General features: G+C 62.9%; 3 protein-coding genes and 1 pseudogene across 4 annotated transcripts in view; 1 reads left to right on the top strand and 3 right to left on the bottom strand.

Moving 5' to 3' along the window:
* The window catches only part of GNPTG (N-acetylglucosamine-1-phosphate transferase subunit gamma), a 14,906-nt gene extending 12,474 nt beyond the window's left edge, over positions 1-2,432 (bottom strand). For both annotated transcript variants that reach the window (XM_037732217.1, XM_017510974.2), the window contains exons 1-3: positions 2,331-2,432; positions 2,189-2,246; positions 2,037-2,104 (exon numbers count right to left, since the gene is read on the bottom strand). In XM_037732217.1, the coding sequence (XP_037588145.1) occupies positions 2,037-2,104; positions 2,189-2,246; positions 2,331-2,382 (178 nt within the window). In that variant the 5' untranslated portion in view covers positions 2,383-2,432. The remainder of the gene's footprint in view (positions 1-2,036; positions 2,105-2,188; positions 2,247-2,330) is intronic.
* Positions 1,047-1,516, bottom strand: LOC108290903 (annotated as a pseudogene).
* A 40-nt stretch (positions 2,433-2,472) lies between the features above and the next one.
* TSR3 (TSR3 ribosome maturation factor) lies at positions 2,473-5,310 on the top strand. The gene is made up of 6 exons (XM_017510972.2): positions 2,473-2,646; positions 2,740-2,959; positions 3,342-3,535; positions 4,063-4,239; positions 4,338-4,401; positions 4,946-5,310. Exons 1-6 carry the CDS (start codon positions 2,535-2,537, stop codon positions 5,115-5,117), a joined length of 939 nt encoding a protein of 312 aa, XP_017366461.2. The 5' UTR covers positions 2,473-2,534; the 3' UTR covers positions 5,118-5,310.
* BAIAP3 (BAI1 associated protein 3) lies at positions 5,115-21,096 on the bottom strand. Its single transcript, XM_017510965.2, has 34 exons — positions 20,991-21,096; positions 16,118-16,274; positions 15,810-15,897; positions 15,558-15,638; positions 15,234-15,341; positions 13,114-13,173; positions 12,902-12,968; positions 12,584-12,779; positions 12,221-12,265; positions 12,019-12,096; positions 11,799-11,901; positions 11,445-11,552; positions 11,265-11,360; positions 11,063-11,166; positions 10,608-10,728; positions 10,001-10,125; positions 9,830-9,920; positions 9,635-9,691; positions 9,463-9,560; positions 9,312-9,363; positions 9,050-9,180; positions 8,765-8,888; positions 8,544-8,687; positions 8,357-8,449; positions 8,082-8,273; positions 7,940-8,008; positions 7,767-7,846; positions 7,517-7,625; positions 7,124-7,195; positions 6,880-6,960; positions 6,687-6,807; positions 6,498-6,621; positions 6,216-6,421; positions 5,115-6,131 (listed from the first exon to the last, which is right to left on the bottom strand). The coding sequence occupies exons 2-34, from the start codon at positions 16,246-16,248 to the stop codon at positions 6,028-6,030; spliced, it is 3,459 nt and encodes a 1,152-aa protein (XP_017366454.1). The 5' UTR covers positions 16,249-16,274; positions 20,991-21,096; the 3' UTR covers positions 5,115-6,027.

Below are 21,096 nucleotides of genomic sequence, written 5' to 3'. Positions count from 1 at the left end.
AAAAAAAAAAAAAAAAAAAAATTAGCTAGGTGTGGTGGCGTGTGCCTGTAGTCCCAGCTACTTGGGAGACTGAGGTAGGAAAACGGCTTTAGCCCAGGAGGTGGAGGATGCGGTGAGCTGAGATCGCACCACTGCAATACAGCCTAGCGACAGAGCAAGACTGTCACAAAAAATAAAGAAAAAATAATAAAACCAATTTCCAAAACAATAACACACATATACTCCCTCGCTCCTCTGCCTCACATTTCCACGTGGCATTTTTCATCACTGAGCATTCTATTTATTTTTTCTTTGGCGGAGTCTCACTCTGTCACCCAGGCTGGAGTGCAGTGGTGTGATCTCGGCTCACTGCAACCTCCGCCTCCCGGGTTCAAGGGATTCTCCTGCCTTAGCCTCCTGAGTAGCTGGGACTACACGCACCCACCACCATGCCCAGCCGATTTTTGTATTTTCAGTAGAGACGCAGTTGCACCATATTGGCCAGGCTGGTCTCGAACTCCTGACCTTGTGATCTGTCCGCCTGGGCCTCCCAAACTGCTGGGGTTACAGGCGTAAAATATCACGCCCAGCCTCATTCAGTGTTTAAAAGGTATCATATACTCGTGACCCAACAAATTCCCTTCTGAAACACTGCCTTGGGAAACCACTCACATGAGGGCGAACAAAGGCATCCACACGGCATGTTCTCCACAGCACTATTTCTAATGTCCCAAAAAAAAAAAAAAAAAACCTAAATACAATAGTTGCCCATCGGGAAATGCAGTACCACCCTATTTTGTACTGGGCACCAAAGAATGAAGACCTATATCACCACCATGAAGAGTCCCAAGAGATACAGCGGCCAACAACGACAAATCCAAATACGCAGTATGACTTTTCAAAACGACAAAGATTACAAAAGCGACACGTTTTCCCGTTGCATATGTATGCATGTAAAAGCACAGAAACGCATCTGCAAAGTCACCAGACCATTAACAGTAATTACCTCCTGAAAAGGAAGGACTGTCTGAAGATAACTTTTTTTTTTTTAAGGCTTTTCATTTTTATTACTCAAAATTTCAATTTTAATTTAGCTTTCTGACTCTGTGCTTGTGCCTTCAACACTTTCACAACGATTTTCTGCTCCTCCATAAGGAAAGCATGCTGATCCTGTCACGAACACATTTAGCACACATGGAGCCACCATAGGCCCTGCTGATATGTTTCTTTGTTTTGGACAATCTCATAAGAACTTTAGGACTTACAGCACAAACCCCTGGAAGCCTGCCTGGGCACATGCCACATGCAGATTTTGGTGCTTTCCCAACCTTTTGGTATAAAGGTAAACAATTCTATTACCAGGTGTCCAGGACAGCCTAGTTTTGTTAGAGGCGGTATTGTAGGAAACCCTAAGCCAGTATGTCAAACGCTGGACCATTCTGAGTGCCTGCACACAACGTCCCCGGAAGAGCTGGGTTTTTTTTTGAGACAAGAGTCTCACTCTGTTACCTAGGCTGGAGTGCAGTGGCGTGTTGCGATCTCGGCTCACTGCAATCTCTGCCTCCCAGGTGCAAGCAATTCTCCTGCCTCGGCGTCCCAAACAGCTGGGACTACAGGCGCCCACCACCACGCCCGGCCAATTTTTTCGTGTGTATTTTTAGTAGACACGGGGTTTCACTATATGGGCCAGGCTGCTCTCGAATTCCTAACCTTGTAATCCGCCCGCCTCGACTTCCCAAAGCGCTGGGATTACAGGCGCCAACCACTGTGCCAGGCTTGGAAGTAACTTAATTCGGTACAAGAACCTCTGGTAGATTCTCTCGCACTTCAACATTAATTTTAGAGGGTAGACGAACCAATGCCCGAGACTCCAGGCCGTAACTCTCAGGGTCCCTCATGCATTCTCCTTTGCCATCGCTTTACCTGCCAACCAGAGAGCTTTCCCCAGTCCCTCGCGCATGCTCCGAGCGCTGACCCATCCACCGCGGTCGGCACCCAGGACGGCCCCCTGCTCCCCGCGGCCACCCCCACGCCCGCGGACAGCGCCCCTCACTCACCAGACACGGGTGAAGGATCCCTCTTGGCCTGGAGGCGACTGGCCTGGGGCAAGAACGGGTTGTTCACCCTACGGGAGGCGGCGAGGTCAGCGGGGAACCGGCCCAGGCCGCCCGCCGCCCACGACGGACCGCCTGCCAGCGAGGGTGCTCACCCGAACGTGTTGGGCTCCTCCACCACCTTCATCTTCGCGGCACCTGCTGGCGCGGGCCCTACGGGGAACGAGACAGTGAGCGGGGAGGCCGGGGTGCTGAGCGCGCGGGGGGCCTGGGGATGCGGGCGGCCGGACTACTCACCACGCGCAGAGAGCCCGAGGAGCAGCAAGACGCCCGCCAGCTCCGCCGCCATCGCGCTGAAGCCGCCGCGAGGTCACGTGGGTTGGCGGTCACGTGGTCGCGGGAACAGGACGTGGCTCCCGGCGCATGCGCAGGCAGCCGCACTGCCCTTTGGGATACTGGGGGGCGTGGCCGTGGGGGTCTCTGGTGCCCCAGATCGGCGCCATGGGCCGCAAGAGGGCGGCGCGCGGGCCGGGGGCGGAAGGCGGCCGGGCTAGGCGCCTCCCGAGCCGATCCCTGGAGGCCTTCGCCGAGGAGGTCGGCGCCGCGCTGCGAGGTGAGCGAGGCGTGATGGGGAGAGCGGGTCGGGGGTCCCGGGCCGGCCCGGGGTCCCGCGCTGAGGCCGAGTACCCTTCTCTCTCTCGTGCAGCATCCGTGGAGCCAGAGGTGGCCGAAGGCGAGGGCGACCCGGGCCGGGCGACGCTGCCCTGCGCGCTCGCCATGTGGGAGCTGGGCCACTGCGACCCCCGGCGCTGCACCGGGCGCAAGCTGGCCCGCCTGGGGCTGGTGCGCTGCCTGCGCCTGGGCCAGAGGTTCGGCGGCCTGGTGCTCAGCCCCGTGGGCAAGCAGTACGTGTCCCCCGAAGACAGGTAGGCGCGGGGTCCTGCCCTAGCTCGTCTTACTGTCCAGCGCGTGGTTCCCTCCCGGGCTCGTGTACTGGGACTTGAGTGTCATACACACGCCCACACCCGCGTCCACGTGGGCTGGCACTGTCTGTCCAGTTTGCCTCCATTCTATAGCCCAGATTCTGAGATGTAGAAGGTTTTGGGATAATAAACGTTTGTTGAGTGAATAAACGCAGGCTCTAGGTACCCCAAGCAGCTGCCTCAAAAGCTTGCTCATGAAGTCCCCTTGAGGGTGTCTAGGATAGAGGAGTGTTGTCCGTGAATCGCCAGCGAGGCCATTTTCCGGGGACATACGTCACCTTGGGCAGTGCCAGCTCCTGAACTTACCCCATGCTGTCCCTGGCAGACAGCTGGTGGCACAGTCTGGGGTCGCCGTCATCGACTGCTCTTGGGCCAGACTGGATGAGACGCCGTTTGGGAAGATGCGAGGGAGCCACTTGCGCCTGCTGCCCTACCTGGTGGCCGCCAACCCTGTGAACTATGGCCGGCCCTACAAACTTTCCTGCTTGGAAGCTTTTGCCGCCACCTTCTGCATTGTAGGTGAGTCTGGAGGCCCCACAGCAGCCCTATCTGGCAGCCTGCTGTTCCTGCTGTGGTCCTGGCACCGTGCACAGGACCGGCAGACCCCAGGAGGAGCATAAGGGACAGGCAGGGAAGCTGTTCAGACAGACCAGGGTTTCGGTCCCCCTGTCACTCACTTTTCGGCCTGTGGAGTTTCCGTGGAGAAGAACGGGCTGGCTGCTCTACAGGGGCAGGCGTGTGGGGCACCATTCACGATCATGCAGCACTGCCGAGAGTCCTCCTTACAGAACTGCTGATCTAAAGAGGCCCAGATGACCCGTGGGGCAGTCTTGGTGCGAGTGCTTGGGTCTCACCGCAAAGGAGGGGCATGGGGTCGGCTGCAGAGGTGTGGACTGGGGGCAGCGCCGGCTCTCAGGACTGGGCGCTGGTGTTTGGTGGGGACCCTGCGGTTCCTGGGACAGCGCCGCCATCCGGCAGCAGGGTGATGGGGACACACCCCAGGGGACCGGCGACTTCTTTGGGTTTCCTGTGTCCCACACCATCAGGCTTTCCGGACCTCGCTGTCATTTTGCTGCGGAAGTTTAAATGGGGCAAAGGTTTCTTGGATCTTAACCGCCAGCTCTTGGACAAGTACGCGGCCTGTGGTGGCCCGGAGGAGGTGTTGCAGGCAGAGCAGGAGTTCCTGGCCAGCGCCAAAGAAAACCCCCAGGAGGAGGAGATCGGTGAGGCCTGACGGGTGGGAGCGAGGCCCTCCAAAGCCTGGGCGATGGGAGGCCTGGTCCTGCCCTGAGCTCAGAGGCCACTTGCCTCTCTCATTCAGATCCCTTTGATGTGGATTCAGGGAGAGAGTTTGGAAACCCCAACAGGCCTGTGGCCAGCACCGGGTAGGTCCTTGGTTTTCTTAATTTCCTGATCACTCAGACCCAGGGCTCTCCTCTACCTCCGGCCTGAGCCGTCCTGCTGTGTGGGGTTGGGGTCTTCTGACTAGAAAACCTGAGCAGACGTCCCACTGCAGGGCTTGGGTTTGGAGCACAGGGAGTGAGAGGAACCTGTCAGCTGAGTGCGCTGGTCACGCCTGTCATCCCGACGCTTTGGGAGGAGGAGGTGCACGGATCACGAGGTCAGGAATTAAAGACCAGCCTGGCCAACACAGTGAAACCCTGTTTCTACTAAAAGTAGAAAAATTAGCTGGGCGTGGTGGCTCGTGCCTGTAGTCCCAGCTAGTCAGTAGGCTGAGACAGAAGAATTGTTAGAACCCAGGAGGTGGAGGTTCTGCCACTGTACTCCAGTTTGGGTGACAGAGCAAGGACTGCGTCTCAAAACAAACAAAAAAGGAATGTGTCCTCGGCTCGGGGCTTTGTGTGGATGAGGTTGCCTCTGGGGGCCAGGGGGGACATCATTCGGGAACGTGCTCCCCTTCCCTCCCAGGCTGCCCTCGGACACTGATGATAGTGATGCGTCTGAGGACCCCGGGCCTGAGGCCGAGGATGGAGGAGCCGGCAGCAGCAGCTCTGAAGAGCAACAGACTCAGGGACGGGGGGCTGAGGCCAGGCCCCCAGCCGAGGTTTGGAAAGGAATCAAGAAGCGGCAGAGAGACTGAGGGTTACAGACATGTGTATTTTTGAGGCTGGGTGACGAGAAAATCTAGAGACGTGGGGGACACAGGCAGGCCTGGCAGTCTCAGCTCTGTGGCTGCCGGTGGGACTGAGCCGTCCGGGTCCTCCCCGTGCTTCCAGCACAGCCGTACTCCGTGTCCCACCCTGGTGCTCTCGCAATGAAGCTGCAGGCCGAGGCACCCCGAGTGAGTCTGTTTTTCACACTGGGACTGAGGAAGATTGGGGCCAACTCTTGGCCCCGCCTGGAAGGGCTGTGGAGCAGGTCCCTGGTGGCCACAGGTGTGCGAAGGACGGCTGACCAGTTGGCATGGAGCCGTTCACACTGACCACCAGCTGCAGAGGGCCTGAGAGCCCCGTGGGGACTGGAGTCCCATGCACTTCTGGGCTCACCTGCTCCCCACATCCCCTGTGAGTGGAGGCTCTGGACCCTCCACCCAGCGGTGCCAATGGCGCCCTCTTTACTCCTCAGCCATGACTATCAAAAGTGCCTCTGCACACTGCCTGCTGTTTCTCAGCGAGCACAGCCAATCAGTCCCTAGAGAGCAGCTGCTCAGGCCCACTCAGGGCCGTGGAGCCCAAGGGCAGGGAAGCCCACCTGGTGGCCAGGCCCACTCTGGCCTGCACTGTCTCCTGGGTAGCTGCTGGCCAGGTCCTGCCAAGTTGGCCACCCAGATGGGGGGTTGGGCGCAAAGGTTCACAGCACACAGCAGACGGACACGGCCAGGGCAGTGGGAGCCCTAGGACTAGCCACGACATGCACATCACAGAGCCAGGGCCATGGGAGCACGGGGCCAGCACGACACACAAGGGGCAGCGTGGGCCCTGGCTGCACAGAGTGGGCCACAGTGAGCGGAGGCTGCCTCAGGGAACTCGGGGTGGGTGGGGCCAGTGGGCTCAGGGGTCTGCCTCCATGCACTTCTCCAGCTCCTTGAGTTTCTTCACGAACTCCTGTGCTTCCTTGCTGGTGCGGCCTTCCAGCATCCTCAGCGCAGACCTCACTGCAAGCAGGTGTAGGCAGGTGTGTGGGAGTCAGGGTCAGGTCCACTGCCTGCTGCCCCGCCCCCGCCTGGACCCTCACTCACCCTGGGCTCTGGGTCGGCACAGGTGCAGGGTGACAGGCTGCCCAGCCCTTGCACCCCCGCCCACGTGGGGCCGGGCGACCCCGCTGACACCGCTGAGGCCGAGGGCTGCCTCCCCGGCGAAGTCGTTGGTGGACAGCCAGTCATGGTCCATGACGGTGAAGAGCACGCAGGCTCCGCGGCGGCGGCACGCCTCTGCAGGCACGGAGCTGTGGACAGGCCAGTCCACATGGGGAGCCTCGCTCCAGCAGCCTGGGGGCTGGGGCTGGGGCTGGGGACACTCACAAGTAGAAGAGCTCGTCATATACGGGGTGCAGCGTCCGGGTCTTCACCTGGGTCCTCTGGCTGCGGACCAGTGGGAAGAGATGCGGCGGGCCGAGCTCCACAATCACAAAGGGGTCGCTCAGGCCTGCAGGAGCATAGTCGTGAGCTGGTCGGCCCGATCCCGCCCCCACCCAACCCACTGCACCTCACCGTTGGTGTCCAGGGGGAGCAGGTCGGCGGCATGCAGCACCTCCACGGCCAGCCGCTGCTCCGCCACCTCGTAATGGCAGCGGACGCTCAGGCGTCCAAACCGGTTCTGCTCCAGGGTCCTCTGTGGAAAGGCGAGTGAGCGCAGAGGGGCTGCGGGAGCCTCGGAGGCAGTGCCCCATCCCGGCCCCCCTACCTGTTTGAGCTTGTCCAGGTAGAACTGCTCAATGCACTGACGGGTGGAGCATTTGTGAAGCCGCAGCTCCTCCTCCAGCCTCTGTGGGGGAAGCATGTCAGGAGGGGACCCTGGGCGATCTGACTCCCCATGGGCACCCAGCAGGGCCACCTTATGCTCAAGGACACAGCCCACGCGGGGCGCTGTTTGAACTCGGTCCCCTCATCTACACCCGAACCGCGCCCCACAGAGGCTTCCACCTTACCTTGTAGCTTCCATCTTTCAGGCTCTCCAGGGGCAAACCCTGGCCCTCTGCGTAGAAGAAATTGACCAGGGCCTGGGGCAGGGAAAGAATGTGGAGGCATCGGAGCCTGGCTTGTGCTGGGGGCAGATGGAGACCCAGCACAAAGGGTCCCAGGCAGCACTGGGGACTCAGTGGCCCAGGACAGAGTCCTTTCTCACATCTGGAGGCCACTGAAAGCTCCCAGGCAGCCTGGGAAAAGGCCATCACCTAAGGCCACACCTCCGCATTGGCGGGAGGAGGCCTGGATTAGCTGCTCTCCAGGCAGAGGCTGGGTGGGCCAGTGGGCACAAAGGGAGGGGTCAGAGCTGCCCTGAGGCTGGGGCTGGCAGGGAGGGCTCCTTCCCGGGGCTCTACCTCCAGTGTGAAGTGGAATCGGCTGTAGAAGTCAGCAGAGACGTCGCGGTTTGCACCCAGCGCCTGCAGAATGGCCTGCAGGAGGAGCTCCCAGAGGGCTTCCAGCACCCTGCAGGGTGGCATCAGTGACCATGGGCCGCCTCACCTGCCCTGCCCGCCCCACCTGCAGAATGAGCAGCTCCCACAGGACCTCCAGCACCCTGCAAGTGGCCTCAGTGACCACAGGCCAGCCCACCCCAGCCGCCCGCACCTGTTCAGGTTCCTCTTCACCAGTGAGGCGTTCAGCAGAGCCAGCTTCTCATCCAGGTACTTCATGAGCGGAGCCACAGCCTGCGGGCAGGGGTCATCAGGTCAGGCAGACCCTGCCCCTCTGCCCTGCCCCCAGCACACACACTGTCCACGGCCCCTCGCCCCGGCGCTCACCTCGTCGTTCTGGATGGAGTCGGGCGAGAGGCTGATGTGCTGGACGTACTTCCGGATGTCACCCACCATCTGAGGGCAGGAGCAGCGCTCAGCACAGGGGGTACCACAGACAGCCCCCACCCAGTCTCCAGGCCCCACCCACCTTAGAGGTCAGGTGCGCTGTCACCGTGCGGGCCTCCCGCTGCAGGTCGTCGTCCAAGGCCTGTGTGCAGCTGAGCAGGGGACGGGGGAGCACCCCCTCAGGCCCCGTGGGCCCCTCTGGCCACGCCAGGCCCTTCAGAGCCTGCCCAGCAGCCTTTTGCACGAGCTCCACGTTGTTGAGGACCACGCAGAGCTAGGGGAAGTGTGGGGAGATGGGTCCAGGGCCTGGTGGTGGCCCCCGCCTCCTGCCTGCTCCATCCCCAGCTGGCAACTCACCGCCTCACTCACTGCTTCGCCAGCCGCCCCGGGCTGAGTGTCCACCTTCTTCCGAAGCAGCTCCGTGTAGAAGACGGTGACCTCACACATGTCCTGGGGAGGGGACAGCAGTGGGGAGCCTTGGAGCCCTCCCCTGCCCCATTTCCACCGCACCTGCTCCCCTTGCCCCCAGGGCCCACCCACATACCTGGCCGAGCTGGGTGCCTAGCACCTGAGCCTGGGCAGAGTCAGGCCATGCCAGGCGCACCCACAGTTCCTGGATGTGGCTGAGGCAGAGACCAGCAGTGGCTGCGGAGCTGCTGTGCCTGGAGGAGGGGTCCACGGGCTCCAGCTGGGGAGGCAGGAGGAGGCTGGGTTTGCTGGGGGCCCGGACCTGCCCCAGTGTCCTCAGACCAGGGCATTACTCACTGGATCCATGTCCACGGCTCCCTGAAGCCTCCACTTGGCCTGGTCCCGCAGCACTTGCAGCCACAGCTTCACGGCAGGCAGGAATGGGGTGTGGATGCCAGCCAGGGCCAGAGAACGGCTGTCCCTGTGTTGGGAGGTCGGTCAGGGCTTGACTCCGACTTACACATCATCCGTGAGCACGTTCCAGGCTCACAGCCCCAGGGGGTACCCAGGAGAGCCCCCATCACAGGGCCTGGGGCTCTGGCCCCAAAGTCTATCTGCAGGAGATAGGGCCTGGGCACCCACCGACCAGGGATGCTATCCCAGAAGCGCTGGAGGTCAGCCAGGGTCAGGTAGAGCTCAAAGAGCCCTGAGGCCACCTCCAGTGTCATTTTGGGGCTCAGCTCCTCTGTCAGCACCCATGCCTCCTCAGCCACCTGTCCAGGACAGCAGAATTAGACCACCAGCAGCAAAGAGTAGTTCCTCCCAGCCAAGGGCCTCTGCCCACTTCCCCATGCTTGGCAGACACCCGGGGTTGGGGGTTGGGGGTGTCATGGACCCTCCTCACCAGACGCTCCAGCTGCCGGAAAGTCAGGGTGAAGAAGTCCACATTGAGGATGCTGCCGGGCAAGGGACACACCTCAGCCACCTTAGTGCCCCCTGCAGGTTCTGCCGGCCCCAACCCCAGCCCAAGAGCAGCACTGAAGTGCCAGGCCCACCTGTGGAAGAGGCTGGCATAGACGCTGTAGCAGGACTGAAGGTCGTCATAGACGGCGTCGGCCAGTGCAACCAGCCCAGGCAGGCGTTGTGACCCTGGCTGCGAGGAAGCCCGGCTCGTACCCACTTCTCAGCTGCCCACACCCCTCAGGGCAGGGCTCCCCACACCCGCACCTGCTCTCGGGGACTCTTGGCGTTCAGGATCCTGTCGTACCACTCACGGTTGCCTCTCTGCAACAGACACCACCAAGACAGCATGGTGTGTTGCAGGAAAGAGGAAGAGGTGGGGCAAGAGACCGTGGGGCGGAGGTGCTGAGGATGGGAAGGCAGGGGGGCTAGTGGTCGCCCCCACTGGTCACTGGAACACACCTTCAGGGCTGCCGCAACGTCCATGTTCAGCTCTGTCTCAAAGGGGCAGATCTCAAAGGAGGGCTGGAAGAACTGCAGCTTGCCCAGACACCTGGGTGGGGGCAGCACGCTGATATGGGGCCTGTCCTGCCAGCCGCCCCCACCCACGCTGACACGCGGCGCTGCACCCACTTCAGCAGCAGCTCCAGGCGGTAGACAGCGGTGCTGTTGGTGGCAGGGAAGTAGTCTCGGAGCTGGTGCAGCAGCTGCAGCCCGAACTCAGAGAAAGCGGAAAAGCTGTCAGCCAGGCTCTCCTCCTGTGGGGACAAGGCCCTTTAGTGCCAACAGCCCCGACCCGTCGCAGATGAGAAGAAACACCCTCCTTGCCTCGCCCGCAGCATCCTCCCCGAGGCGTGGCCTGCCCAGCTCTGCCCGGAGAAGCACCCTTCAGCCGGCCTGTCCCAGCCTCAGCTTCTACCCAGGCAGCTCACACAGGGTCTGTGCACCTGCTATGCCCATGCCGGTCCTGCGAGGGTTGCTCCCTCCTGTCGCTCAAATGGGCGCCTGCTTGGCGGCTCTCCCCAGCCCTGTCCTAAGTTCTAGTCGCCCCCCGAGGTGACGCCCATGAGTCTCCTGTCTCCTTTCTGTGGAACCTGACTCTCGCCACGTCACGTGGTTTGTCCATATGTCTTTAACCCCCACGCGAGCAGGACTCTGTCCCTCGCCGCCCCGCACTGAACGACCCGGCCCACAGCACTCCCTTCCCCGTGGCTGGCAGGAGGGCCCCAGCTACGCCTACCTGCTCCTGGGGCAGCGAGGCCGCCTCCTCCCAGTGCGCCTGCATGTCCTCCAGCAGCCCCAGCAGGTAGCTGTAGTCCAGCGTGCGAGTCTGATGGTGGCGGCTGCTAACCTGCCAGTACCTGCGGGGCCCAACCCATGGTCAGGCAGTATCCGGCCCCCACTCAAAGAACCCCCGCCCCTGCCCCGCCCACAGCACCACCCCTTTCCCTGCCCCACCCAATCAGCACTGCCGCACCTACTCATAGCACCACCCTTCCCTGTCCCACCAATCAGCACTGCCATACCTGCTCGTAGCACCGCCCCTTTCCCTGTCCCCCAATCAGCGCTGCTTCACCTACTCATAGCACCGCCCCTTTCCCTGCTCCACCCTCCCAGTCACCACATCCACTCACCGCACGGCCCCCAGGGCCCCACCCGCACAGGCCCCGCCCACTCGTAGTTCCACCCACTCACAACACGGCCAGCTGCAAAGGTGACAGGTTGCTCTGGGCTCCGTGCAGGCAGAGGATAGTGGCGGCTGGGGTGCTGAGCTCTCCGCGCCAGCTGCTGGAGTCGGGCTGGGGGAGGAGGCCTGGCGTGGGTGGAGGCGGGACAGCCCCCCATGCCCTCCTCAGGCCCTCTGCCGGGCTGTCCCAATTCCAGGAGCACCCGCTACCTCCTCCGCCGGGTGCTCGCACCGCAGCAGATGGCTGAGCAGCAGCAGGTAGGACTGGAAGCCCGATCGCCCGCGCTGGCTCATGGCCGTGTCCCTCTGCAACGCAGAGCCCACCCGGTCACCAGCTCCGCCCCAGCCACGAGGGCGGGGGTGGAGGCCGGGGACGCCAACTTTCCCCACCTGCGTGGTGATCAGCTTGAGAACCAGGTGGCAGTCTCCCTGCACACGCGAGGCACTGGAACGTGGCTCCAGCCTGAACCAGCGGTCCACACCAGCCACGGGCACCTCCTGGAGGTGGCATGGGGGGTCAGGCCCACCAGACCCCTCCCCTTCTCCCTCCACACTGACTCTGTGAGACGCTGGAGAGAACACGCTGCCTGGGCTTCCCTTCTCCCAGAAATGTGGGTGACAGGCAGTGGTGAACCCTCAGGAGGCCCAAGAGCAGAAGCTCCTCCAGTGAGCCACCCCCTGAAGGCTGGGACACCCCCCAGGCCCTCCCCTAATTGCCACCAGCCCCACTCCACCCCCACTCACCCGGACAGGTATGTTGAGGCACCCCAGGAAGTCATCGGCGTGGTCCTCAGTGGGCCCTGCTGTCCCGTTTGTGCGGGCTGACTTGACGATCTGTTTGAAGTACCTGGCCACGGTGGGTGGCAGGCATCAGGCTGATGGCTCCTGAGGAGCCATCACCTGCCAGGCCCCACGACCAAGCTGTGGACACAGATGAGGGGGTACAAAGGTCGCCCAGCCATACCTGCTCATGCCCTTCAGGCCGATGACTTCATTCAGCTTTCTACACGCTTCTACCAGAGACACGTCGTCGTCATGATCCCTGGCGGGGAGAGAGGACCTGGCTTGTCTGGAGCCCCCAGCCTGGTCCTGAGTCCATCCCGCTCCCCTACCAAGAGGTGCCCATTCCCCTTCCCACCCTGCCCTGCAGGCACAGGGGCCTGTACCAGATGTCCAGGTGCAGCTGGTCCATGTTCACGTCCTCAATCTCGCTACAAGGAGAACAGAGAGATGCCCGTGAGGGTCCCCAGTGAGGCTCTGCCCAGGCCGGGGTCAGGGAGCACGCCACACACTCCAGCTCTCCGGGCAGGCTGCTCAGGTCCAAATCCCGAACCCGCCACTCTCGCCAGCCACATGCCTGGCCCCGGTGGCACACTGCCCATCTCTGGGCCTCAGTTTTCTCCTCTGGAAAGTGGGCACATGGCCCCACAGAGACCAGGAACCAATTCGAGCCACCGCCTTCCAGGCACAGCCCAGCTCTAGACCCCAGGCAAGACCCACTCCTGCACCCAGATGGGGGAGGGCCTCACAAGAGGAAGTGCTCCTTCCAGACAGGGTTCAGGGTGCTGCTCTTCACCTCGGTGACCTGGATGCACTTGGCGGGCAGGGGGCTGCTGCGCTTGCTGCCCTTTCGGAAGCTGAATCGCTGCTCCTTCTGCGTACCGGGCTCCCTCGAGGCGCCCGAGGCAGGCAGGATGCCCAGCATGCAGTACGGGTCGCTGAAGCCTGGGCACGGAGGGTGGCTCAGCCCCGCCCCCACACCCTCTGCCCTCCGCAGCCGAGCGGGTCGGTGAAGCCTGGGCACAGCGGGTGGCTCCGCAGCCAGGGTCTGCTGGGGCCCCACTCACCATTAGGGTCCTTGGCCAGCAGGTTCTTGGCACGCATGACAGAGACTTTCAGGGCGTACGTGGGGGCCTGTGGACAGAGGGGTATGGTGGGCCTGGTGGGCTGAGCTGCCCCGCGGACACCCTGCTTAGTGTGGGGGTGACAGGACCTTGCCCCATGCCCCACCACGCAGGCACGTGCTGGCCAGTGCCTGCCCAGGCAGCGGCGGCCTCACCTTGGCCTTCCTCACTCGCTCGATGGCCTCGGCGTGCTCCTCAGGGCTGGTGCCAAACACCTGTGAGGAACGGGCGGGTTGGTAGGCCCGGGCAATGCCTGAAGTGAGGCTGGCCACTGTCCTGGGACCTCGGGTCAGCCCCAGTCACACACACCTGACCTCAATCCTCAGGGTGCAGGGGTCGGGGAGGCCTGAGAGGGAGCGGCGGCGGGTCTGTGCCAAGGGGCCCGGGCGTGCCCAGAGGTTGTGGGTGTAATGAGGGGCACATGAGAGCATACGTGGGAACGGGGAGACCCAGGGGGCTGACGGGGGAGTTCAGAGCACATGCAACTGGGAGGGGGCCGAGCGTGTCCTTCAGGGTGTGTCTGTCAGCCTGTGCGCACATGTGTGTGTGCGTGTCTGTGTGTGCGAGTGTCTGTACCTGTGTGTGGCCTGTGTGCGCGTCTGTGTGTGTGCGAGTGTGTGTGTGGCCTGTGTGCGCGTGTCTGTGTGTGTGCGACTGGGAGGGGGCCGAGCGTGTCCTTCAGGGTGTCTGTCAGCCTGTGCGCACGTGTGTGTGTGCGTGTCTGCGTGTGCCTGTGTGTGTCTGTGTGTGGCCTGTGTGCACGTCTGTGTGTGTGCGAGTCTGTGTGTGGCCTGTGTGCGCGTGTCTGTGTGTGTGCGAGTGTGTGTGTGGCCTGTGTGCGCGTCTCTGTATGTGCGAGTGTGTGTGTGCCTGTGTAGCCTGTGTGTGCGTCTGTGTGTGTGGCCTGTGCGCGCGTCTGTGTGGCCTGTGTGCGCGTCTGTGTATGTGCTAGTGTGTCTGTGTATGCGTGTGTCTGTGTGCACGTGCGTCTGTGTGTGTAGCCTGTGCGCGCGTCTGTGTATGTGTGAGTGTGTCTGTGTATACGTGTCTATGTGTGCACGTGTGTCTGTGTATGTGGCCTGTGTGCACGTCTGTGTATGTGTGTGTCTGTGTATGCGTGTCTGTGTGTGCCTGTGTGCACGTGTGTCTGTGTGTGGCCTGTGTGCTCATTGTCTATGTGCGAATGTGTGTGTGCGTGTCTATGTGCGAGTGTGTGTGTGCGTGTGTGTGTGTGTGGTCTGTGTGTGTGGCCTGTGTGCGTCTGTGTATGTGTGAGTGTGTCTCTGTGTGTCCCTGTGTGCACGTGTGTGTGTGTGGCCTGTGTGCGCGTCTGTGTATGTGCATGTGTGCATGTCTGTGTGCACGTGTCTGTGTGTGGCCTGTGTGTGCGTCTGTGTGTGCGAGTGTGTCTGTGTATGCATGTCTGTGTGTGTGCACGTGTGTGTGGCCTGTGTGTGTGTCTGTGTATGTGCGACTGTGTGTATGCATGTCTGTCTGTGTGCACGTGTGTCTGTATGTGTGGCCTGTGTGCGCGTCTGTGTATGTGCGAATGTGTGTGTGTCTGTGTGTGCCTGTGTGCACATGTGTCTGTGTATGTGGCCTGTGTGCGCGTCTGTGTATGTGTGTGTGCGTGTCTGTGTGCATGTGTGTCTGTGTGGCCTGTGTGTGCGTCTGTGTATGTGCGAGTGTGTCTGTGTGTGCGTGTCTGTGTGTGCCCGTGTGCACGTGTCTGTGTGGCCTGTGTGTGCATCTGTGTATGTCCGAGTGTGTATGCGTGTCTGTGTGTGCCTGTGTGCACGTGTCTGTGTGTGTGGCCTGTGTGTGCGTCTGTGTATGTGCGAGTGTGTCTGTGTGTGCATGTCTGTGTGTGCACTTGTCTGTGTGGCCTGTGTGCATCTGTGTATGTGCAAGTATGTCTGTGTATGCATGTCTGTGCCTGTGTGCACGTGTCTGTGTGTGTGGCCTGTGTGTGCGTCTGTGTATGTGCGAGTGTCTGTGTATGCGTGTCTGTATGTGCCTGTGTGCACGTGTCTGTGTGGCCTGTGTGTGCGTCTGTGTATGTGCGAGTGTCTGTGTATGCATGTCTGTGTGTGCCTGTGTGCACGTGTGTCTGCGTGTGTGGCCTGTGTGCGCGTCTGTGTGCGTGTGTGTCTGTGTACATGGGCAGCTGTCTGTGTAGAGCAGGGATGGGGGAGATCCTGCATGCTGTTTGGGGTGATGATGGTGTCTGTGCGTGCGGAAGGGGTCGGTCGGGGTTGGGGTTGGGTGGGCTGACCTGCTGGAGGTAGCTGAGCAGGGCCTCCTCATCGTCCACCTGGTCAGGGCCCAGGGTCCCGGCGCGGTAGAGCACCGTGTACAGCGCCTCTTCGTAGAGCATCTCCACCTGCAGGCGGGCGGACGGCGGCCACAGCGCTGTGTCCCAGGCCCAGCCCTTGGCAGCCCCTCCTCCGCCGCCTTGCACCGGGAGCCCCTCCACTCCTCACTCACTGACCCACCCCGGCTCTCTGCTGTCACCAGACCCTACACACACAGAAGGTGCCTATCAACAGCTGAGGGAGCAGCCGCTGCAGACCCAGCCTGGTTGGGACCCCACCTTTACCTCCTCTGGGGTCAGGGCTCTCAGGCCACGGCTGGGGTCCACAGGCTCCGGGGGTGGTGGTGAGCCACTGCGCAGGGGGACCTGTGTGTGGGGCCCAGGGTGACATTCCTGAGGGCGGGGAGGGCTCCAGGCCTGCAGCTGGGAGGACAGGCGGTGCCCCAGGAGGTGGGAGCAAGGGCAGGGGGGAGGGGGAAAGAGGAGAGGGGGCCGCGTGCTGGTCGTGGTGTGGGGCCCCAGGGACGCCACCCTCACCTCCGGGCATGGCAGGCCCTGTCTGCCTTCCCCCTTCTTCAGCATGAGGCGCATCTGGGCGAAGAACTCCACGCCATCCCCAGGTTTCCTGGAAGAAAGGCTAGGTCAGCAGGCAGCTCTCAGCACGACGGCCCCTGCTTGAGACCCTCGACTCCAGGGGCAGGCGGGGCGGTGTGACGTCCACAGTGTGGCAAAGCTGAGCGAAGACCCTCCTTCCCACCCGGGGCGCCGGGGCCGGAGCGGCAGTGTGTGAAGTCTGGTGGGAAACGACCATGTGACCATGTGGGGCTGGGCCCCTGGGCACCCACCAGGCCCCAGTGGCCGGCTCCTGCGGGTTGGCGCTGGTACTCCCTGGGTCCTGCTCAGCCCTGCGGCGGAAGGACGGGCACACCTGCACCTGCCTGAGCACGCTGCTCTTGATGTCCAGCAAGGTCGACATGGCGCGTGGGCGGGCGGGCGGGCAGCCTACGGCAGAGAGCACAGCCCACAGCCTCAGGTCACCCACTTGATCCTCTGGGCACCACAGAGGCCACAGCAGGCCTGGGGGCAGGGCGGAAGAGGCTGGCAGAGGCCCAGGCCCGGGAGCTCACCCACGGCCTGGAAGGCACTGGGCACTGTCCCCACACCCGCTGGGTGACCTGCTAAGCACCCCCATCCCCTGCAGGGCAGCTTGGGAAGGAGGGAGCGGATGCTGTGGAAGGTGGGGCTGGTGCCCACCCGGTGCCATCCGGGGGCTTCTGGGATCTCACTGGAGAGGGAGGTGCTTGCCACCCCCACCCCCCACCCCCCTGCCCCGACAGCACAGCGGGCGGTGTCTGTCTCCTGGGGCTTCACTGAGAGGACCAAGACCTGGGCAGCAGCGCTTGGCTCCCACAGCCCTCGTGCCCACTCTGGGGCTAAAACGGATGCCAGGCACCCAGGTCTCCCACACAGGAAGTAAAAACATCGCTAGATATTTGACCTCCCGTATGACAGAGGATCACGGTGAGAATGGCCCGTGAGACTTCGTCACCTTGACAGCACAGGGGCCGGTAGCCTGGGCTGTAGCCCTCATGCCCAGGTAGGGCAGCCAGTACCCACATGGCCAGGAGGCCCTGGAGGGGGCTGCCGGGGGGGTCCTCGCCAAGCACGGTGGGGGTCAGCGTCCCCCTCGTCACCCCAGAGGCTGGTCAGCAAGCCTGGGGTGGATAGGGGAAGCTAGGGGGCAGTACCCCCACAAAGCAGGGCCTCCTCCCCACAGTTGGTACCAATGAGAACATGAATCGAGCCGGGCCCCACTGGAAAGTGCCGGGCATGGGGGCCACAGCTCCCGCTCCCTTCCGGTCCATCTGGCTTCAGTCACCCTCACGTTGCCAGGGCAACCGAGCCACCCTGCAGCCTCCTCCTTAAAGCAGCGGCTGGGACAGAGCTGCCCTCTCCTGAGGCCTGGAGCCTGGGCCCAGCCAGACCCCTGCCCAGAAGCCCCCTAGAAGGCCTCTCTGCTGCCCCGGCTGGAGTCCAGCGGCGAGATCTTGGCTCACTGCAACCTCCGCCTCCCAGGTTCCAGTGATTCTCCTGCCTCGGCCTCCCAAGTAGCTAGGATTACAGGTGCCTACCACTACACCTGGCTAATTTTTTTGTATTTTCAGTAGAGACGGGGTTTCACCATGTTGGCCAGGCTGGCATCGAACTCCTGACCTCAGGTGATCCACCTGCCTCAACCTCCCAAAGTGCTGGGATGACAGGCGTGAGCTACTGCCACCCAGCCTGCCTGTCAGGGAGGAAGGCCGGGTGGTACCAACCTGCACAGCCCCTTCAACGGGGGCAGGATGATGGCTAAGACATCACAGGCTCCTGAGACCCTCTTCCTCCACACCACCAAGCCCAGGCACTGCCTCTGCCCGGCATGGCCTCCCAGCAGCCCCAGGGATGTCCCCACGTCCTCTGTGAAAACTGTCCCAGAGCCAGGCCTCTGCCCCACCACAAGAGAGCCGCCCACTTGGGCTCCCATCCCAGCCTCGCCGGCCTGATTTCCAGGACACAGCACTCTCCCAGGTCTCCAAGGCCCTGGCCTCACGTTCTTGGTCCCCTCTCTTGCCAGTGCTTTCTCGTCCACCTCAGGAGGGTACCCTCTGGGCTGGGCACACTGGCCCTCACAGGGGGCAGTCATTCTCATGGGACAGGAGAGGAAACGAAGACCCAGCAGGTTCCACTGCTTGCCCAGGATCTCACAGGCAGTTGGCGGTAGGAGCTGGGTTAGCTCGTCCCTGCCCTGTGTGCCCAGGCCAGCTCCCCGGGGCTGTACCAGACTCAAGCTCAGTGGGAAGCTCGGGGGCCCAGGCACGCTGGGTTCTAAGTAGGCCTTGTCGAGCCAGCTCCCAGGCCCCTGCTGCATCTGGGCCTGGGAGCTGGGGGTTCAGTGTCGCCAGCCCCAATCTGTACCCACGCCAGCTCAGACTCCATTCGTGGACATCTCATCCTGATTCCAGGGTCCCTGCAAGTCCCCGAGCCCTGGGTGCTGGCTCTCACAGGGCCAGACCCCAGAGCTAAGGACAGGAAGGAGGGTTTGCAGCGCCCACTTTATGAGGAGCAACGCTTCGGGGGGCCTTACCTCCTTCAGATCTATCAGTGCCTTCCCCTGGGAGCCTCCCCCAAAGATGGGGGGCTCGGTGGGCTGGGTACAGTGCTTCTGGAAGCTGTCACTCCCACAGCCAGTAGTGAAGTCCCCAGGGGCTTGGGAGTAACAGGCCCCTCTTTCCTTCCCTTGCTGGGTGGAAGAGGCTGCTCCCCCTACAGCCCCCCAAAGCCAGCGGAGTCGCCGCTGCTGAGGCTGTTGCCAGGGCAACCGCCGACAGCATGTGCATGTGACGGGGCGATGGGGGCTCGCGGTCCTGCAGACAAATGTGACGCAGGAGCTAAGCGGCCTGAGCTGCGGGGATGGGGAGGGGGTGTCTTTGCGAGAACAAGATGTTCCAGGCAGAAATCGGGGGCTCGGCGCCCCACATTTTCTCTCTCCACACACCTCCTCATCGCGAGTGGCCCAAGAGGGGTGCCCTCTGCTCCCTGCATCTCAGATGGGCAAATGAGGGCACAGGGCTGGGAGCCCATCTGAGTTCCCAAAGCAAGTGGGGCTGGGAACTGCTGTCCAGGTCTCTCTGGTGTCCCCAGTGCTAAGCTCCTGGGACAACCAGCTGGGCTGGCTGTCCTGACCCTAACCACAGCTCCTGCCCCTCCTGCAGCCTGTTGCTAGGATGGGGACAATAGTGGCGTCTTGGCACAGGTGTATAGAAGACTTGGCTCATCCTGGGTGTGCAGAAGCCCCTTTGGTTCCCCTGGAAACCCCAGGCTGCCTGGGAGCCACCTGCCACAGAGGCCTTGGACCATGTCCCCGTCAGGGACTTCATCCAGAGCTACTGAGAGTCGTGGGCATATGCCTGTCACCCCAGTGCATCTGTCTGTCACCAGTACAGGAAATACTGGCTGCCTGGGTAGCTCTCAGCACTTGTGGGGCAGTAGTGAGCCAGGTGCAGAGGACCCCCCATCTCTCTCGTGGGCCCAGATGTGATGTGACTCCTTCCCATGCACAGGGCAGCATGAATCCATACTCTGCTCATGCCCAATGCCAGGGCCAGGACCCCACTCCCATCCGTCCAGTGAGCAGAGAGAGGACCGCCACGGAGCTCCTGCCTTCTGGGCACTAGGGCTGAGCCACACACGCCTGTCCTGTTCCACCATGCTCCCTGGCTGTCCCCCAGGCCTGGGCTGAATGAGGAATGACATTTTGCAAGGAGGATGGCACGTCTCTTTTCACAGCCTGGGGCAGGGGCCGCTTGCCCAGAGCCCAGATGTGAACCTGGGACTCTCAAGCCAAGCCGTTTCCTACCAGGCCATTTGGGGGTTCGGCGCAGGGGGCAGTGACACAGTGGAGCCTGGAGGCAGCAGAGCAGAGGCTGGGTCAGCCTTCCTCCCTAGCGCAGGGTGTCCAAAAACAAACGTTTTCAACCTTTCAGGCTTTCTTACCACATTTAGGGCAGGGGGTTGGCAGATGGTGCCCTGGGTGTGTGCCCGGGATGGGGGGGGATGGGGGGGTGGTGGCAGGACGTGTGCCGACAGGCTGGCGCTCTGCACCGCCCTCCTGGTCTTCCCTCCTCTTCGGCTTTCCTGCTCATCCTCCCTCTGCCCCTTCACCAGGCCCTGGTGGCTTCCCGTGGGCATCCTCCCTGATCTCACTGACTCTTCCCGACAGACCATGCCCGCGAGGCAGCGCCCAGGCGCAGGTCACCTGGCGCCCCTACAAGCGCAGCTGCTGTGGTCTCATTCCAGTCGAGCCCTGGGAATCTGCATCCTAACAGGCGCTGCCGGTGGCCCGGGGCTCCCTGAAGCCTGAGACCGATTGCCAAGGTCCAGCCGCTGGCGCCCACCAGGGGCGCCAGAGACCAGAGCCCGCGGGCCTTGCTACCGGTCACCTGCGCGGCACCGCGCTCCCTCCTCCCTGCCCCACCTCGCAGCACCCGTTTCTGGGACTCCGGGGCTGTAGGCGCCCCGGGAGCCGCACCCCCAGCTCTATGGGGGTCTCTTCCCTTGGAGGGAGTGGGCGTTCTGGGGGGAGTTTGGGAACGGACTGGTGTGCCATTTTAAACTCCTCTCCCCGAGACCCCAGCCCAGGCAGGAGCCCACAGCCCCTTGCGGAGCGGGGCTGAAGGAGGGGTGGGCTTGCACTAAGAGGGATTCTGGGGGGACTACAGGGCCCTACGGGGACCTGCAGGGAACGGGAGAGACGGTGGACGCAGCCCGCCCAGGAGGGGTGCTGGGACGCCGGGGCCCCGTCTGCTTCCCTGGGGAGGAGGCGCGGGGGTCGAAGCCTCGCTTGGCGGCCCAAGTTCGGGGGAGGCCGTCGCTGGCACCCCCATACCCTCCCCGTCCCTCCGCAGTGCTGGCCCCGCCTGCCGCCCCCGCTCCTGCGCGCTCCGACGGGAAATCCCCCGAGAGCCCGCCCCTCCGAGGATACGCGGCCTCAGTTTCCCCAGGCCCGAGGGGGGAAACTTCGAGAACTTCCCACCGCCCCCCACACCTGGGAGGCCACCCCCCGCCGCCCGGGCGACCCGGGCTAAGGGGGCGGCGGCCGTCGGTCGTCCGGGTGCGGGCGCGGGGCCGAGCCCCGACGGCGGCCCAGCGGCACCGGCTGCAGCCCGCAGCACTCACCGTGGGCCGGGCGCGGGGAGGGGGTTCCTGGGGCGCCGGGCTCGGGCACCAGCTCGGGACGCCGAGGCACAGCGACCGCTCCCAGCCGCGCGCGCCGACGACTGAG

This window comes from Cebus imitator, unplaced genomic scaffold (genome assembly GCF_001604975.1).
Source record: "Cebus imitator isolate Cc_AM_T3 unplaced genomic scaffold, Cebus_imitator-1.0 Scaffold444, whole genome shotgun sequence".
NCBI classification, from domain to species: Eukaryota; Metazoa; Chordata; class Mammalia; order Primates; family Cebidae; genus Cebus; species Cebus imitator.
The sequence above is the reverse complement of the archived record's forward strand: the minus strand, read 5'-3'. Positions and strand labels throughout refer to the sequence as shown.

Bases quoted from the DNA above. Each gene is read 5' to 3' on its own strand.
- TSR3 (XM_017510972.2), top strand. From the start codon at position 2,535: ATGGGCCGCAAGAGGGCGGCGCGCGGGCCGGGGGCGGAAGGCGGCCGG. The intron at 2,647-2,739 runs GTGAGCGAGGCG...TCTCTCGTGCAG, and splicing joins GGTCGGCGCCGCGCTGCGAG to CATCCGTGGAGCCAGAGGTG. The intron at 2,960-3,341 runs GTAGGCGCGGGG...TGTCCCTGGCAG, and splicing joins TACGTGTCCCCCGAAGACAG to ACAGCTGGTGGCACAGTCTG.
- BAIAP3 (XM_017510965.2), bottom strand. From the start codon at position 16,248: ATGTCGACCTTGCTGGACATCAAGAGCAGCGTGCTCAGGCAGGTGCAG. The intron at 15,342-15,557 runs GTAAAGGTGGGG...GCCCGCCTGCAG, and splicing joins GAGCCCTGACCCCAGAGGAG to GTGGAGATGCTCTACGAAGA. The intron at 12,969-13,113 runs GTGAGGCCGCCG...CTCTGTCCACAG, and splicing joins AGCGAGTGAGGAAGGCCAAG to GCCCCCACGTACGCCCTGAA.